General features: G+C 42.6%; 1 protein-coding gene across 1 annotated transcript; it reads left to right on the forward strand.

Moving 5' to 3' along the window:
• Positions 1 to 235: 235 nt before the first annotated feature.
• Positions 236 to 18,614, forward strand: LOC131284640 (D(2) dopamine receptor). Its single transcript, XM_058313504.1, has 8 exons — positions 236 to 1,262; positions 8,343 to 8,567; positions 8,679 to 8,877; positions 9,535 to 9,765; positions 12,488 to 12,561; positions 12,628 to 12,848; positions 18,092 to 18,315; positions 18,428 to 18,614. Exons 1-8 carry the CDS (start codon positions 236 to 238, stop codon positions 18,612 to 18,614), a joined length of 2,388 nt encoding a protein of 795 aa, XP_058169487.1.
• The last annotated feature ends 11 nt before the right edge of the window (positions 18,615 to 18,625 follow it).

Consider the following 18,625-nt stretch of genomic DNA (forward strand, 5'->3'; position numbering starts at 1 on the left):
AGGTGCGATTTCAATTTAAATACTTATTAGGCCCACTTTGCCTGCCGTTCGCAGAACTCGGTCGGTGCGCACGCTGCCGGCCTGGCTGGCTGAAGGATAGGGTTAGGATGGATCTGCGTCGTCATCGTGTGCGCGTCAGTGCAGGTAGAAGCAGCAGAGTCCAGAGCGGCCACTCCTCACCGAACCTCGACTAGGGCTCGGAAGCGTGCGTGCGTGCGTACGTGCGTGGCGGACGATGGTCGAGGGCGGGACGACGGGGCCGGGGTGCGACCATTGGCGCACGTTCCGCTACCTCGTGTCCTGCGCCAGCTACAGCAACACCTCCAGCTCGCTGCTCTGGGGTCCGGACGTTCACTGCCGGTTCGGTGACGGCCACGTGCGCTCGGACCCGCTCTCGAGCGAGCTCCGCACCGTGGGACCGCTCGCGGCCGGTGCGGGCCCCACTCCACCCCCGGCGCGCCTCTACCGGGCCGTCACCGAGTGCTACCAGACGTTCAAGTGCGGCCTACGCTCGCTCGGGGCGACCTCCTCCGAGGTGCGATGGAACGACGCCCTGTACGAGTGTGGTCCGGAACCGAGCGCCCTCTTCGACGGCTGGCAGGGGGCGGCGGCGGCCAGTAACGCCTGTAACGCCACGGCCACGCACAACGTCACGCTGGTCGGGCGCCACGTGCTCCAGCCGGTGTCGGAGCTTCTGGTGTCGCTGCCCAAGCTGCTACTGCTGCATGCCGGGGGCGAAAGCGACCGGCACCACCCAGGGGACGTGCTGCGGTTGTCCTGGAACGGTAGTGAACAGCCGCAGTATCGGCTCGTGTGCGGGAACGCGTCCTCCGCCGATGGTTCGTTTTTCGAGAACGACGCGTTCGAGCTGGTGAACGCGTCCCTGCTCGAGCCGATCCAGTGCTGGATGGACGTGCAGCTCCAGACGGCACTCGTGGGCCAGTGGCAGAGCGGGGTGGAGCAGGCGGTGGCCGCGCTGGCCGGCTGGAACCAGACGCTGCTCGCCGACGAGCTGCAGGAGATGGGCGCGGCGGTGGCGACGGCCGTCGATGGGGACGCGGCCGGCCGCTACGACTGGAGCTTCCTGTTTGTCATCCTGTTCATCTTCGCCGGCGGGCTGGGCAACATTCTCGTCTGCCTGGCGGTGGCACTCGACCGGAAGCTGCAGAACGTCACCAACTACTTCCTGCTGTCGCTCGCCATCGCCGATCTGCTCGTCAGCCTGTTCGTGATGCCACTCGGCGCCATCCCAGGGTTTCTCGGTAAGTGGGGCAGTGAAGTGCTGTCAAAAATATTCGATACAAACCTCTTCCTCCTTCGTCCAAACGTGGCAGCGTGCCAATACTGCTCACAAATTAAACATTTCATTTAAAAGTAAAAGAGAGAAAGCGCATCGGAGAAAAGTTAAAGCAAACAATACAAATAAATCACTAATAACATAACTTTTTATGTAGTGTAGCATTCAATTGCACTTCTATGTAGAAGTTTCTGTTCTGTTTAAGACTTTGTTTTTTTATCGTGAGAGGTGTAATTACAACAGTAAATCAGCATCTTGTTTTGCTAACCTACTCAACGGCACTCTACTGATTTTGATAGCTATGTTTCGTAGGAAAACATAAAATGTTCTTATTAAACAATTGTTAAGATAATGTCCATCAACAATAGCTGTTTTATTAGAAACTAGAAACAAATATTAAAAACGCGAATTTTTATTTTAATCACCTGTCATGACTTCGCGTTTTACAACACGCGCTCTTTATTACCGTTGTAAAACAGGAGCGCTGTATTCTACGCCAATTGTTTACCAATTGTTTACTATTTCGTTACTACGTGATACGGTATACAGTGTGCTTCGCAAAAGGATCGTTGAATAAAAGAACAACCCTTACCACTAAAATGATAAAGAAGATGAATATGTTTTATGAAATTGAGTATTCAACATAACTGAAGCTACGATATCATTCCAAGTCAAGTGTTACAGCTAAAGCTTTAACAATCAGCGGGAAAGGAATGTCAAAGTCGTTTTTCTTTCTAATAGCTAACTTTATCGGAAATCATCATACGTTTGGGCTATTTTGGACCAACCTGGCAACAGTATCAAGCCTAAAGATCGCTGGCAGTGTTGAACCAATTAAATACCATCAATATACCCAACACCAATAACCCTCCGATCGTCTTTAAATTATTCATAATAAAAAAAACCATTGAAAAATCTTACCCTCAGGGTATATTTCAATAATTTTAAAGCCCATACGAAGCAGCAGGTGGTCGTGAATGTTACAGAACAGCTGAAACACATGCCAACAAGCATAGTTTGGTCAGCGACGGCAAACATCCCATAAGGCCATCTGACTGGCTATCGGTATAGTGTTTTGAAGTGTTAGACTTGTAAAGGTTTACAAGAAAATTTACTTCATTCGATTATCTTGCGTACTGTTTGCCAAAGCCAACGATATTTGGTCCATTTTTTGTTTAATGTATACGTTGTGAATTACTAGTTTTTTGCTTTTTGATTATTTTTAAAATCCTAGAACCGCAGGTTTTTTCAATCTAAGTCCAAATGAAGATTCTTTGCGATGATAGATGATCGAATTCAATGACATTTGTTATCCCTTTGATCATACAAGATATTGAAACTGATATAAACAACCCAAATACGCTTCAAAGGAACTGTTGCATGTTAAACTTCATGAGCTTTACATAGATAAGTAACTTGAATGCAGAAAGTTTGCATAGTTGCAATACAATTCACATTCCACCAAACATTAATTTATGGAGGGTTTGCTCGTGAATAAATCGTAAAGATTTATTCCATGGCTCGTTTCCGGTTCTTCCAAAGGGCGGACACATGCGCGTGGGAAGAGGAAATGGTTTTCCGAACATTGCCTGCGATATCCGAAAATAGCAAACACAACTTAAAAGAATGGCTTTCATTGAACATATCAACGCCCCGTCAGATAAATACAAATCATCATTAGTGTTGACAGTTTAATGCGCGGGTCATACACTTGGGAACACTCACGAACTTTCGCTAGCGACGGTAAATCATTCTTTCTATCCCAGCTCCGTTTTGGGTTTGATTTCTCTAAAAGTTGTTCCGCTGTTGGCCATCGTTAGTCTTCGACGTTAAGCAATTGCGATATTGCTGGGTTGTTCACGTTGACGATCAAAATGAGGTAGTTGAATAGTGCATACAATTAGCATTGGGAGACGTTGGTGTAGTTTGAAGGGAGCATTCGTAGAGGGTTTTCAATTTGCTCACAAATATGCTCCAATTTATGCAGCATGTAAAATGAAAATCAATGATTTTCATCCACTGTGACCACTGTGTGAAAGATATTTTGTTTTGTTTTTATTCCCAGCTGGATTTATACGGGTCTTTTTTTTGTGTTTCGTAGTGTGCATTTTATGTTTTCTTCCATAGTTTTACCTTTTGTGCTACAAATTTCCCCAAGCAACACAAAAAAAGCATTTGCATCACATATTTGTATTCCTTCCACGGTTCCCTTTAATGCTAAAAATTTCAGTTGTATTGTACGTGTTTCAAAACAACAAACAAACGGATAACCGAACAGAAAAAGCTAAACCGAACCGAAACGAATGCTCCACTTCCATTCTGTTTTCAATAAAAACCCATTCTGTCGGCGATATGTGCCAGGAAAAACAGATTGACTCGACAAGCGATGGGGAAGTGGAGGTACAAAAACCTATGCCCCGCATTCCACAGTTCAGTGCGCACCCAAGGATACGAACAAAAACGAAAAAAAATTGTCGCCATGCCGTGGCGGAAATGTGTACCTTTCATCTACGCGCTGGTCGACGATGGAGGCTTCCGTGTGCGAAACGTAATCACATGGCGTAACCATATCGTGGACGTGAGCAAAACTTACACACACAAAAAAACAGCCTCGTGAAAACAAAGTGACGAACCTTTCCACTCCCATTCGGGAGTGATGGGAGAAGAAATGAGAATTGAATTGTAAATCCTGCCACTCGGGCATGGATGGAGGCGCCTGGTGCCGCACGCACGCTGCCATTCCGTTTGAAGCCACTGTCAGCATATGATGATGGCGCGTAAATCGGCGTTAGTTCGGCGCGCTTCATACAGCGCCTCGATGCGGCCGGGTTTGGCTTTGCCAGCGAAAGATTTATTGCGTCATGTGCCGTTCTTTCCCCCCATGTGCCATTATTTATATCACGTTTGTGGTGAACGTGAAATCTGCCCACCATGCCAGGCGCCGGTTGAGCCACTGGCTCACAACACTGCTGGCCGCCACAATCACCGCCACAGCTTTGAGCACTTCGTTACGGAAACGTTAGCTACGTGCGTCTAATGCCATCGGTTGCGAGGTGGTTACGAGGTGGTTTCGTCGAAAGTTACATTTTTTTTGACTCGTCTTCCCTTCGCAGGAAGCGCGTCGAGAGTGTCGAAAAAATCTGGCACCGGTCCGTGGACTGAGATTTATACACCCAGGGGTGGAGGCAATCCGGGGAAACCCGTACAGCCCTCGAAACTGTCTGTTGCTGAGAACTGTTACTTTTTCTTTGTCATGCAAAATTTCGCGATCAACCGTCAGTTGATCCCTGAGCAAGCCGAACGACTCAGCAAAAATGTATCCCAGCTTGCATCGGGTGTAAGCTTACTCTCCAACTTTCGAGGTGAACGAAGCATCGGGTATCGGTTCGCACAACCCCCCCTAACAACGGCTCCCGGGAGAACACTTTGCTATTCAAAAGTTTTCCGAACCAACCTTTCCAAGCGCAACCCTCGGTCGAAAACAATTTGACAAATCTTTGCCCTGCCTTGCTTGCCTGCATGTGCCGATGTGAGGATAGCAGTAGGTGTTTGTTTTCTGCTCCCGTGAAGGACGGCATAAATCATGACGTATGCAGCCGCCCTCGGTGCGAGTCCTGCGACGGTGTGATTTGGTGCCGGCATGAGATGTGGGTTTTTGTGTGGAGAAAAGTTGTCCCACTCGGTCGGATTATGAGATCCATTAATCAAGCCGCCCAGGGTTTGGCGTGGTGTGCTGAGTGGTGCTAATACGTTTTGCTACGTGTTGCCATACCGTTCGCATCTCGGTGTCTCGGGATGCCTGGTGCGTACCTGTGCGCGCACCAACGATCCCACCGGAAGTGCCAACTATGTCTTCCAGCGAAGCATCTCTCACCCTCCTCCTGGCTTGGAAGGGAAAAATATTATTTGGGTCAGTGCAAACACATTACACCACATCGGTCACGTGCCGGCTTTGATTTTATTCATAAATTTCATTGATTCCGTGCCGAAGTTGGAAGCGCCTTTTGTTCTGCTAAACGAGCTCATCTATTCATAATCAATTTATTTCCACCATTTCGCTTGGTCGTTGACAAATCGGAAGGAATCTGCCGTGTTTGAGCAGCGCATTTGCGTTTTGCTTTGATCGTCCCGTTTGTCACACAACCGGGACACCGCAAGCACAATGGTGCGAATGGTGCAAAGGTGTAACATTTTAAATGTTCCTGAAAACGTACCCGCTTTATGGGAAATTCCCGTTTTACATTTCCCCTAAGCCACGTTTGACGGAAAAATGAATTCATTTCCGTTACTCCGTAAACTCGCCGGCGTGATGACGCTTTTATTCATATTTTAAACCTTCACCGACAGGACTGGTACCTTCCGGGCCATCAACGCCCAAAGATTGGCAGTAGGGGAAGAAGAAGTAATATACACTCCTCGATTGATTTGTTGCATTTCTTTCAGGACATTTTATTTTTCCATCTCTTGTTCCTGACCATCTATAAAAGAGTTTAACATATAACAAAATTCTGGATTTATTAATGTTAACCAAAACACAGTTATAACACAAAAACAATTATACGAATTTTAGTAAGTGAAGAATGTGTTCAAACCAAATACATACTCTTTTTACTACAACGAAGATTTCAGAACATGTTTTGACACGAGAACACGAAATATGATAAGATTGATAACTAACTAATAGTAGGTCCGGTAGTCACAACTGCAATATGATGTGCTATTTTTTAAAAATGTAAATGCTTCATTATTACCTGTTCTATTATAACACTTCTATTCTAATTAAGTACAGGAAAAATATTGAGAGTTTTCAAACCAAAACCCACGATTTCATCGCATAAAAATGCTGAATTTAAATGTAAAATCACAAAATTAGTTTATTGAAACCATACATTTTTCACTATCGTTATGTATTTCCCTACATTCTCCTACATCGTTCCATTGCAAAGGGGCGAACGTGAAACACGTTTTCTGCAGAACTTTTCACCCCCGCCGAAGCCGAACGCGGCAGCGCCGTTGTGACAGGGCAAATGTTTGATTTTCCTCTCGGCGGCGACCGCTTAGCATGCATCGCGGGGCCGTTTTCTTTTCGCAAGTTCATTTTCGCCCCACGCGTAAGCCACCGGTTGGAGGAAATAAATTAAATTAGCTTCCTTCCAGCTCGTAGCGTTTATTTGATTTTTGCGCAACGAACGCCACAAAATCGCACCGAACACAAAGTGGAGCGTTCCATGAATGAGAAAGGCGCTTTGTCCAAACGGTAGCAACAACATTACAAAGTTTATTCTCACGCATCGGCGTTACGAAACAAACCTAAAGTAGTAGTAATAAAAGCTTGGCAACATTCAGTCTCGTAAGCCCTGTGCGAGATCCATACCAACATTCTTTCTGAACTCAATTTTCATTGAAGGATGGACAAGAACATGTTGCTTCTTAAGATGTATTTGACTGTAGCTATGATAATGTCGAAATTTCAAAAATTGCTAAAGTCAGCCTGATTTGCGTCTTATATCAGAATACAAAGTTTGATTTTATAAATATGATTAAAATGTGGCCAGGTTTTATAATCGTGGACTTTAAATAAGTAATAAGAACTAATAATCTATCAATCAGAAATTAATTATTGTTCTTGATGTTCGTTAAATAAGGAAAAAACTCACTAAATATTTTTTTAAATCTAAAAAAATGTGTGCATATTCATAGACTTTAATAATTATATAATTTTTTTTCAAACATTTTGCACCAAATCGTAAGATAACTATTTAGGATCAGTTGTGATCAAAATGTTCTAAAACACAGGTATTCTGTGGAACCACGTTTGTGCGCACTGCATCATAAAACACTTCCTTTGTTTGATTGTTCCATGTTACAAAAAGCCGTACGATAGCAAACATGAAACTAACAAACTAGGAATCCAGGGGTGTATTGCACGGTGTACGAATTGCACGGTATAATTCTTTTATCAGCAGCAGAACTTTAATTTATTTAGACCAACCTGGAAACTGGTTCCTATGCGAGTGAACAGGACCAGACGGATGACATATTCGTTTCTTCGTACTCTGCAACCCAAATTCTACTACACTCGTTACGATTTACACTGACTTCTCCTGGTTACTGAAAAACGTATCCAAGGGAAATTTAGCAATATACATATGGAATACGTTTCCAAATTGTTGAAGGAATGATTATTAGTTTTCCACAAAAATCCGAAAGCAGTTTTATGTTTTTGCGAACCATCTAAATTTTGCTTTAGAATACCTAAATCCATTAAATAAAACTCTTTACATAACCAAATTGAAATTGCCGGGAAAATGTTTTGCCGATTTATAACAAACTTGGCTGCAAGGTAGCACATTTTCCAGGGAAAAGTTATTTGAACTTCAATTGAGCGTTCTTAAGATAAACCTTCCCACTTCGTAGTAGAGTCGCTTCAAAATATATATTTTCTGAACAGGTTATACTGGTATGCTGGATTCCTAAAAAAAATAAATTGGATGCCATAATTTCCTTAATGCTATATCTCACTGTAAAATGCATTGGTCTAAGTCTTAGACTCTAAGACAATAGACCCATAGAGCAACGATGTTTGAGTAATTTTGCCGTTCTGTATCAAAATATGTTTCAAATATAAATCACAGGTAAAATACCACAATTATAAACACAACCGACTGAGATGCACTAAACGATTTTTTTTGAGTATTTTTCATGGTGTACAGTGACAATAGATGCTTTTTAGAAGAATTAAGGTGTTTCGATCATAATTTGTATAAATATGTCCAAATACCATTTCTTTTTCGTTTTCTTGACCATTATACTTTACATCATATTGTTACTTAAATGACTAAATGCGACACCACTACCCAAGAACGGTATAAATGGTGCGAATAAAAAAGTATGTAATTAAACTATGCTCTTACTATAACATTCAAATCAGGCCCGGAAAGCTGACATGGCTTTCAATATGTTCAATTGTAGCAGCATGAAAAATTCCAATGTTTAGCTTTTTCTCTGATATATTTCCCTTTTTCTTTGTTTCAACACCAATCAGGCTACTGGCCGTTCGGAGTCACGTGGTGCAATATTTACGTTACATGCGACGTGCTGGCCTGCTCCGCGAGTATCCTGCACATGTGCTTCATCAGTCTCGGGCGCTACCTCGGCATCCGGAACCCGCTCGGCAGCCGGCATCACTCAACCAAGCGGCTGACGGGAATCAAGATTGCGCTGGTCTGGCTGCTGGCGATGCTCGTTTCGAGCTCCATCACGGTCCTCGGTAAGTTGGCGATCGGTTTGGGAAGGGGGAAGGACCAGCCCGGCGGCAACCGGTGATGCGTCGTTAATCAATCCTAATCGGCACCGTTTCGCCTCCGTCCCGCCCGCACAGGTATGATCAACCGGAACAACATTATGCCCGGCCCGAACGAGTGCGTCATCAACAATCGGGCGTTCTTTGTGTTCGGTTCGCTGGTGGCGTTCTACATCCCCATGGTGATGATGGTGGTAACGTACGCCCTGACCGTGCAGCTCCTGCGGAAGAAGGCTCGCTTCCTCGAGCAGCATCCGGAGGGCGAATTGTTCCGAAGGTAAGGTGGAACGGTGGCGAAAATCACCGCCAAGTCATTCCAAGCGTGTCTATCAGCGGGAAGTATGCATGGAAGTGACTCGTTCTATTGGCTCCGGATTGCAGACAATCAAACAGCTCGCAAACATTAGCCCACTCCAGAGAAATGTAATCAAGTCGTTAGCAGCTTTGCTTCATGTTCTGAAATAAATTAAAAACAGCGCGAACTAACGATGCATTACGAATCAGCGTTGCACGTACAAATTTAGCGATAATCATTTTCATTACACAAAAGACCTTTTGATTTATTTTAAACAGTTTCTTTAAGATAGTATTGTTAGTGGTTAACAGAAGTGTGCTAGTAATTCCTTTTCTCCTTTTGAAGAAAATGTTCTTGCCTTCAAAGTAAGTGGAAATGAAACAAAAATGAAAAATTATCACAGATAAAAAATCCACATCCGCATAGAGAAACGAAATATCACCTAAATGGGTTATTTTCTACCATGACGGCACTCAACGGCAGTTTATAGAATGTTCGTTTTAATTTAAATCTACCTAAAAGGGTGTACGGGTAAAACAAACTGAATGCTACGGCACAATCAATGGAGTGCCTATCGTACACACTCTCCTAAATGGACACTTAAGCAGGCACCTTGTTTCGCTCTTCATTCCGCCACAGACTGGGAGGACGGTTAGCGTCCTCGAAACACTCCAACAACTCTCAAAGCGACGGCTCGTCGACGTCCAACAAGGCGGTCGAGATGAAGAAATTTACCGTCAACAACAACAAGCAGCAGCCGTACGGCCAGCAACACGACTCGTCGCCTCCGCCATCGATGTCCTCCGGACCGGCAAGGCACAGCGCCATCCCGTGGCGGTGGCACGGTACTACCAGCAGCAAAATGGACAGGTTGGTATAGCCGTACACGAATCGGATTGCAGCAAATAGGGGCATCGGAAGAAAACATACGCTCCCACGAAGTGTAAAGTAATGAACAAGCAAATGTTGTAGCGATGCAAACTGTCACAAGTCTATGTTAGAGCAACACCCATTTATACGTGAACTGCAAGCATGGAATCGCGTCATGCGACCTTATTGCATCTCAAGTAATTATATTGACAATCTTTTGCTCGAATGTCGAACAATAAAACTTTGCATTTATTAAAAAACAGATCAAATTTAATTTGTTTGTCTCGTTTTAAGCTATAGAGAAGAAAAGACAGCGCCTCGAGTTTAGTTTTGAGTTAGTTTTCCTTTATTTTTACCAATCGTCTGTATTTATTCTCAACATGTCCCGGTTTGAATTATGTCAGAGCCAGAGAACCAGCGCTAGCTCTGGGAACGCTTATTGGATTTTTTTCTCTGTTGGAAGAAAAGAGGTTCATACGGGAAGATGGAATCAAATATTACAATGGCATCTTCGACTATCCAGAATTGATTACTTCATCCCAAGGGCACTACTCGAATTGCCTCAAATGGTCCTTTTGTCGTTTGGTGCAGAAATAAAATCATGCTCTCCTGAATGAAGTTGTGGTTTTAGAGTGGTTTTTTTCCTTTCTTGACGTAGAATGAAATAAATGTAAAGAAAAAAAAAAACATCTTGAATCCCTACGTTCCGCCAGGGTGCGTTTCCGTTCGGTGTTGGATAGTGAAGGAACTTGCCGGATTCTTGCCATCCGTCGGCACGGACGAAGTGCATGGAAATTCGATTTGTGAAAGGAGTTTTTATCATCCCACGCGGCAAAGCTGCATCCCGCCGCCATGCTTCTATCCATTTTTCCGCGACTGCGGGCATTCTTTTCTCGTCATCCTTTGACTGGCCGGTGGCGAAAGTGGAGCGACGGCTTGCCCTCTGCGCTCGCCATCCTCTTCCCAGTTACGCAGTTCATCCGAATACAATGTCAGGGTGGGATGGTCGGTTTTGAATCAGTTCACTCCGCCAACCCCTCCAAGATAAGGGCCGGTGGGAAAGGTCGCACATGGCGCAGACCAAAACCGCAGCCTGGCGCCAGCTCAAGGACCACCGCAGGTCCGGTGCCACTTCGAACCGTTCGCATGAACACGCAGGCCGGATAGTGCGATGTCAAGGCATCCTCCCGATTGCCGTCCGTTCTTTTGGATGACAATTTCACCGCTGGCTGGGAAACGGAGCTCTCAACAAATCGCTCAACTATTTGGTCCAACTTTCAACGGATCGGTTGAATGAATCGCTTGTCTGTGCATCCTTAGGCGAATGCAATAAAAAAACACTCAAATGGCACACGTACAAACACATACACGCAATCCCACTAGCTTGTCAGATGGTGCAAGGAAGGATTATTTTATACTCCCATCATCCGTGGTTTCACGTTCGTTACTTTGCTGGTGAAAGCAATTTGACCACCCAACTCAACGAACATTTCAACCAGCAAACACGCGGTCTCGTAATTTCTTTTCATCCTGGCATTGGTCAGAGGCATCAATCGAGCGCTGCATTCTCTAGGCAGAATTCTGGACTTAAAACTCGGGATGAAAACTATAGAAAATGCATCACAGAAAATGGTTCAGATTGGTTGGTTTTCATAATATCCTTTCCATATGATTCAGCAATGTTGATAACATTTCATAGCACAATTGTACGAGATATCGTCTTTCAAAGTTTCTAAAAGATAGAAAAAGAAGTTGTTCGTATATTTGTTTCTTTTTAAACAGCCAATTTAAAGTTATTTATTACCTAGTTTCCCATACATTTTATACGTCGTTGCAAAGGAAATTTGGTTGGCTCTATGTTAGTGATGAGAATAACGGTTCGGTAAGGTGAGTCAATTTAGAGTGAGGGAATTTTTGATTTACTCAGCATGATTTGACTCACTCTAAATGAGCCAATTATTTCTGGCGTTGCTTTCTAAATAAGTTTGCACATCACTAGCATAAATATAAATTTTTAAGAAGGTACGCTGAATAAATTGGCTGAAAAATCAACTACCATGGACAGTTATCATGGAGTTTGATTGAGAGTAGCTGCTGGCTTCGTACTCGCAGAAAGTAGGAGCTAGTAGCAAAATAGAAGAAAGATTGTAAACATCAACGACAAGTATAAGGAAAAGTTAAAAATGTTAATAAACTAAACTTTGGACTAATATCGATGTCTGTTCGTTAAACAACCAACCATTTTTTTTAAATAAAAAACGACTGAAAACTGTGTGAAAAATCCAGGAGACCGGACCGCCCCTCTGGCTCAGCCACTGCGACTCAATCGCTGGAAGCTTGAGTCGTGTCGAGGCGAGAATAAGTCCCGATTGAAAATCTTTTCTATTCCACTCAAAACTATAAAGGACCCATTTTGATTTCGTCACCAGAAACTGCGAGCCACGAAGCAAAAAAGGAAAAGCGACAATTTTAATGTGGAAATGGAACGACCCGACGGCACTCCACCAACCACCATGCGCCTCCATCAAACCACCCAGCTTTCGGGTCGCATCCGTTGGGTGTCAAAAAAGAGCGCGCTCCGTACTAATTTATGACTTCCTTCTATTTGCTGCCCTTTTGTGTGCGCTAATTACGTTTACATTCTCCAAGTCATAAGCATTCCTTTCTCTTTCGATCTTCCCATTGCACATCCCGCCTGGCGCGCCCCGCCCCCATCCGGTAGAATGAGCTCCATCAAGGGCAGCATGTCACATCCGCACCTCGGCTACACCAACGGTGGTGGTGCCCGCACCATCGGTGGAGGAGAAGGAAGAGGTGGAGTAGGTGGAGGAGGAGGAGGAGGAGGAGGAGGAGGAGGAGGAGGAGGTGGAGGAAAACGGTCGCGAACCATCGTCTGCGACCAGGGCACCCAGACGCCGGACAGCATCGAGCGGGAAACGCGACGCCAGAAGTTCTGCTCCTTCCGGATACACCTCAACAGCGTGCCGACGCCAGCGATAAATTTTAATTTGAAATTTCTCGGCAGCAAAAAGCGCACCAACCTATCGGCGAACGCGGTCGCAACCGAGCAGAAGGCCACGAAGGTAGGTTGAAGCGGGCCGGGCCAACTGGGTCGACGGGGAAAACTACGTCCAAAATCAATTAACACTACCGACTATAATTGATTTATCCTTTCACCCCTTTCGCCTATGTAAAAATCGAACCAATCGTTTGATCTTGCGTTTTAAAACATGAAGTGCTATTAAAATATTACATTACAGCGATAAATTAATTTCATTAACATCTTTAATAGATGGCGTTAATATATTCGTAGTAGTAGTAGTAGTATAGTTTATTGGGTAGGACATAAAAATACAATAAAATGTGAATAATAATTACATAGTTACTGGGTTCGAAATAAACATCTTTCCTCATTGTTAATGAAGTTTCATAGCTTTGCTAACTTTAAATTGAATTCCTTCTTAGGAGTCTAGAGATTGGAGTGGGAAAAAATTTTTTATACCTAAAACCCACCACAGGACAAAGGGAAAAAAAAAAATATATTTGAATAATATGAGTTTACTCCTAACTAACTTAATCTAACTAATTGATAATCATCTTTTGAACTTAAGATAGACTGTTTTTGGATGTTTATCCTTAGCTATGTTCGCAATAGACCAGTGACTAAGGAATATGGATGGTAATGGATTGTGACTGTGGATGTAACCAGATTTAGGGAGGGTGGAGGGAATTTGTTAGTAGGGAGTTAGGATGTGAGGATGTTTTTTCCATGTACTTAGAGTTCAGTTTATTAAGGAATGTATCGATCTTATCTATGTTGCATATTGTGTGTAAGGTAGATGTTCGATACCACGGGACTACGTTTAGGCAAGCTTTTAGAAATTTGTTCTGGGTTTTTTTGTTAATATATTCAATTACTCGATTCATGGATTAAATGAAAATCAAAACCAGGTTTAATTAGATTTGGCGATAAACGAATATTTATAAAGCGAGATCTACTCGAAGCGCATGTTTTGTTCATCGACCACTCCCTTATCATTGAAACTTTATATAGCTATAGCTATAATATAGCTTTAATTAAAAGGTTTTTGAGATAGGTTTCGCCAATGTGATTTTCACACGACAAATAACCCAAAACGAAAAATCAAATATTTGAAACCTTTAAACGTTACTTAACGCTTCAGGATAGTAAACTTTTGCCACGCCTACCTCAAATAATTGGTACATTTTGCGTTCAATCTTAGTACTATTTCAATTACATATATATAATATACTATTATATAGTATATAGTATATAGTATATATAGTATAAAGTAGTATATCGTATATAATATTTTGTGTGAAATTGTTAAAAAGTGCTGGAACCAAGTTCAGTGCAGTTCTGTATATTTATTCCAACGGTTCTAAAAATATTTTTACATTTTTAAATAGACATAATTCAACTTAAACTTAAAATGAAGAAGAAAGTTTTTATTGTAAACAAGATAATTCTTAACCAGTTCATTCAAGTGCGTTAAACAATCTCAACAAACTATTATATCCTTTTACTTTTGACTGTTACTTGTTTGATGTCCATAAATCAATCGATTGTTGAAGAAGCATGCATTTCGGTTTCAGTTAATTAAATAGAAAACATAAAAAGGTCTACAAAAATAAATGAACCTCATCTGTAGCCATATCCAAACGTACTGGTTACTGATGGTCGTCGATTTTTCAAATATTTTCAATTGCCGTCAGAGAGTAACAAAAACTATATTTTTATGCGAGTCACTCGGTGGCCAACTTACCTCCATCACATCAAGTGTCGCTTTGTCTAATGAAAACGCGAATGAAAACTATTCCAGGAAATGCTTTTCCTCTATGGGTGCTGTTGCAAAAGCAACCGCTTCGTCCCTGTGGTGTAAGTGGTGGTAAATAAAACTTATGATTTTTAGTTAGTGTTATTGTTAGTGAAAACAATTTCTCCTTTGTTCCATTTTCTACCGAGCGTGGGAAAACTAAAAGTTTGTATTAAAAGTGCTGATCCAAAAGCAAAATCCTCCTGGGCCTGAATGATCATTGGTTCACCAGCAGCGCCACAACTTTTCAGCATCCCTTCGTATCCTTTTTCGATTGGTCATCCTTTTGGCTGGCAATTATTTTAAAAACTTCCTCATCCACTCGTAACATCCCAGTCCTACTGGTTGATGGACGTGAGCACGAAACAAAACGAAAACCTTTCATAATTAATGGAATGTTTATGCGAGCTCCTTTTTCGCCGCTTCAACACCAACTAACCGAACACCATCATCCCAGGCGGCCAGTCCAGGCGACAACTGTTGCCGCGAAGGTGTTCAACAGGAAGAAGCAAAATAACAAACCGGGCGACAGGCACTGTGCAGTCCCGACAGTCTATCTTCCGGTATTGTTTGAATTCATAAATTGACTCCGTCCCGAGATGGGTGCAAAAGACGAGGGAAAACCAAAACGAGACAGTAGACAGTCGAGCATCGAGACTGTCAAAAAGAAAACCGGATTACACTGGGAAAATGAAAAATTATTTTCTCTTTCGAATTCACCCATTTTCCAGCCAAAGTGCTACTTCGGGTTGGAATGCAATGGTGCGATGGGGATTTAACTTTAAAGGCTTGGTGAAAATGCTCGACATGAGAGAAAATTGTACAATAATTGTTACTGATCGATCAGTTTAAACATTTTCCACACTGCCGAACCAGGAGCTTTTAAATTGCCCTAGGCATCATTGAAATATTATAATTCATGCATGTTTTAATGTCACTACATACACATTTACAACAACTAAACTGACGTATGCTCATTTGATCTTATTTTTAACTTCATTCAAACAGATTGGGGTGATATGAAAACTCTGATTTTGATAGTTTTTCAGACACTAGGCACCCTTAGATGTCAAAGTTTTGCATTGATTATATTAATCAAATACATCATTTTATGGTCCTGTAAATATCTTAAGCTTTCTTTGAAAACATAATTTAATATTTTGCAATTGCAAAAGACGGATGGATATCTCTAAACTGCACTTTATTACTTTTATTAACATAGACTTAAAGGATTCCAGTTCCAGGAGTCTCGATTGATGGGGTATTGATCAATTTTCGTTAACATTTTGATGAAAATTAAGCCCGATACAATTTCCGCTGTTTTGTGTCAAGATTCCAGCTAGCAACTCCCAAGCGCCAGATTTTTGCTTGTAGTTCGCACACTATAATGGCAACAACGCTACACCCATACCATGAGAACATTAACGTTCTAAAAAGTCACATTCAATATGTTGTTCAACCATGTGGATAGCAAGTACCATGGCTTCCCGATTTTTGCGCTCGAATCAATAGCGAAGTTCGAGGCAACGGCTCTGGTGATCAGATTATTTCACGACGATTCGAGTTTCGAAATTTTACGATGAAGTATTAGCTCTGTAACATGATTGGTGTGGATGAAGTCGGTCATTTTCTCTTGGTAGTAAACATTCAAAACTAAGAAAAATACTAACTGTTACAAATTAACAGTTGCCAAACATACCCTCCAGAAAAGTTTCATTAGATTTCCCCATTGTTTAGAATGGAGAAGCAAGTTCTAACTGGCACCAGCTTTTCCGAGCCCGGCACTCTCACAGGCGTGACCTTTGAGGGACTCCCACAACCTTTGATGTCAAATCGCTGCAGGATACTCCGTGAGACAAACAAAGAATGTTTCCGACCCATTTATCACCTGTGGCCTCGCGAGCAAAGAACGAGCCCTTCGCCAGCGCACTCGAAAACTTGTCTGCAAAACTCAAGCACACAACAACACACGGCAAATCACGCCCGTAAGCCATCTTCCACTTCCACTTTCCACTAGGTTGCATGTTGACGGTCACACCAACAACTCGGGCGTGTGTGTGTGTGTGTTTACGTGTGCACGGGTGGTGCCGAAAATGAAATTAGAAAGTAATTTAAAAGTTTTACGCCACACCGTTCATCGCTCCGGCAACGAGTCGCTGAATATCTCAGCCGAACTCAATGTTTTGGGTGACCTGCGGCCCGAAGGTGCGTGGCGAAGGAAGTTTAGCAAAGAACAATAATATACGCGTTACGAGTTACACGCTTCAAAGTTCCTTGATAAAGACTTTCGCGCCCACCTACTCCCGGGGAGGGTTGAACATTAATTTAGCTCGGCATGATATCCTATTTAACATTTGGGAGGGTGTCGGTAGCAGGTCAGATTGGTGCAATAAAGTCGTCTCCGTGGTGTATCATAGCTCTTTCAAATAAACAAGCACCGGTTAGGAGGGATATACAAATACACGAATACTCAAATATTTGGTATAACACATTTGGTTTTTTGAGAGCTAGTCTGACACTTTAGTAGTTGCTTAAGTTACACTTTTGGGAGAGGAAAATTACTCAGAACAATCTTTCGACTTGGTGAGTTTGCTTGATTATTCATGCATTCTACATTCACTTTGATCCGAACATCACTCATTGAACTTTATTAATTCATCACATTTAACACAAACATAACATTAAATTATTTTATGTATAATTTATAGATTATATTGCACTTGTGTTATTTTATCTTAATACACTCAGTGCTTATGCTACGTCTTCCATCTATATGTTTTTTAGTCGTCTTCTTGATCCTGCTATCTAATATTTTAGTTTGTTTTATGCCACCATGCCATTGAAATTTTTTGTAAATTTAAGTTTTTCATTTAAGAAAGATATATTTCATTGTCACAAACATAAACAGTGTTCTATTAACGATAAACTTTTTTCAAAAAATACCAAATAGTGTATGCTGTGGTTCATGGAAATTTAAAAAATACTTTGGTGAACAATTCGCAAAGACGTGGTTGATGTTTGGCACACTTTTCTAAACTATGTGAACTGATCACATCTTAAATCCTTGCCAATATATAATATTTATATTAATTTAGTAAAAAACGAATATTCGAAACAAACATCTCTTTGAATTCTACCTTTTTCTGCCTTTGTAACACTCAATTTTTAACTTATGCTTATACGTCAGGGTGATAAGTTCTGTATAATATCATTTTTCGAGAAAAAAAAGTGTACCTAAAAACAGTAAAAGCATCATTGGTCAACGCTAAAAGATCCATAAGTCTTAAAGCTTGTATAAGTCTAGATATATTTCATGTCTGAGAAATCCACCTTCATTCCAACCATAATCGAGAATATAGTTCAATATCGCGGAGGAAAGCGGACAGTATGTCAATTCTCTTGGCAACCTCTAAAGTAGACGAAAATAAACACATTCATCGTTGGAGCATTCTCTACCACTACTAACCTGACGTCCCTCTCATCCCCAGGTACTCGGGCTGGTGTTTTTCACGTTCGTCTTCTGCTGGGCGCCCTTCTTCATACTGAACATCATCTTTGCCGCGTGGCCCGAGGCGAAAGTACCTGAGCGCATCGTCAGCATCTGTCTCTGGCTGGGCTACGTTTCGTCGACGATAAATCCCATCATCTACACGATCTTCAACAAAACGTTCCGGGCGGCCTTCATCCGGTTGCTGCGCTGCCGATGCGAACGGTAAGCTTGCGTTTTTCGTCGCATTTTCTGCAGATCGTCATCGCTTGCGACGTTGCGTTGGAACAGAGACTAAATCACTTTTTATTTTCAATCTTCCTTCCACCTACTGCAGCTCCGGACGACCGCCACGATATCGTTCGGTCACCGACAGCCGAGGTGCCATCAGTCTCTGCACACCGTCTGCCCTACCGTTGGCCATCTCGCTGCAGGGTTCGTCGCTGCTGACCCCTTCCACGACGCAGGCGACACCGCTCAGCGACTTCCGAGGAAGTTACGAAATTACGGACGACGACTGCTGAACCGCTCGGGG

Source organism: Anopheles ziemanni, chromosome 3 (genome assembly GCF_943734765.1).
Source record: "Anopheles ziemanni chromosome 3, idAnoZiCoDA_A2_x.2, whole genome shotgun sequence".
Lineage (NCBI taxonomy): Eukaryota > Metazoa > Arthropoda > Insecta > Diptera > Culicidae > Anopheles > Anopheles ziemanni.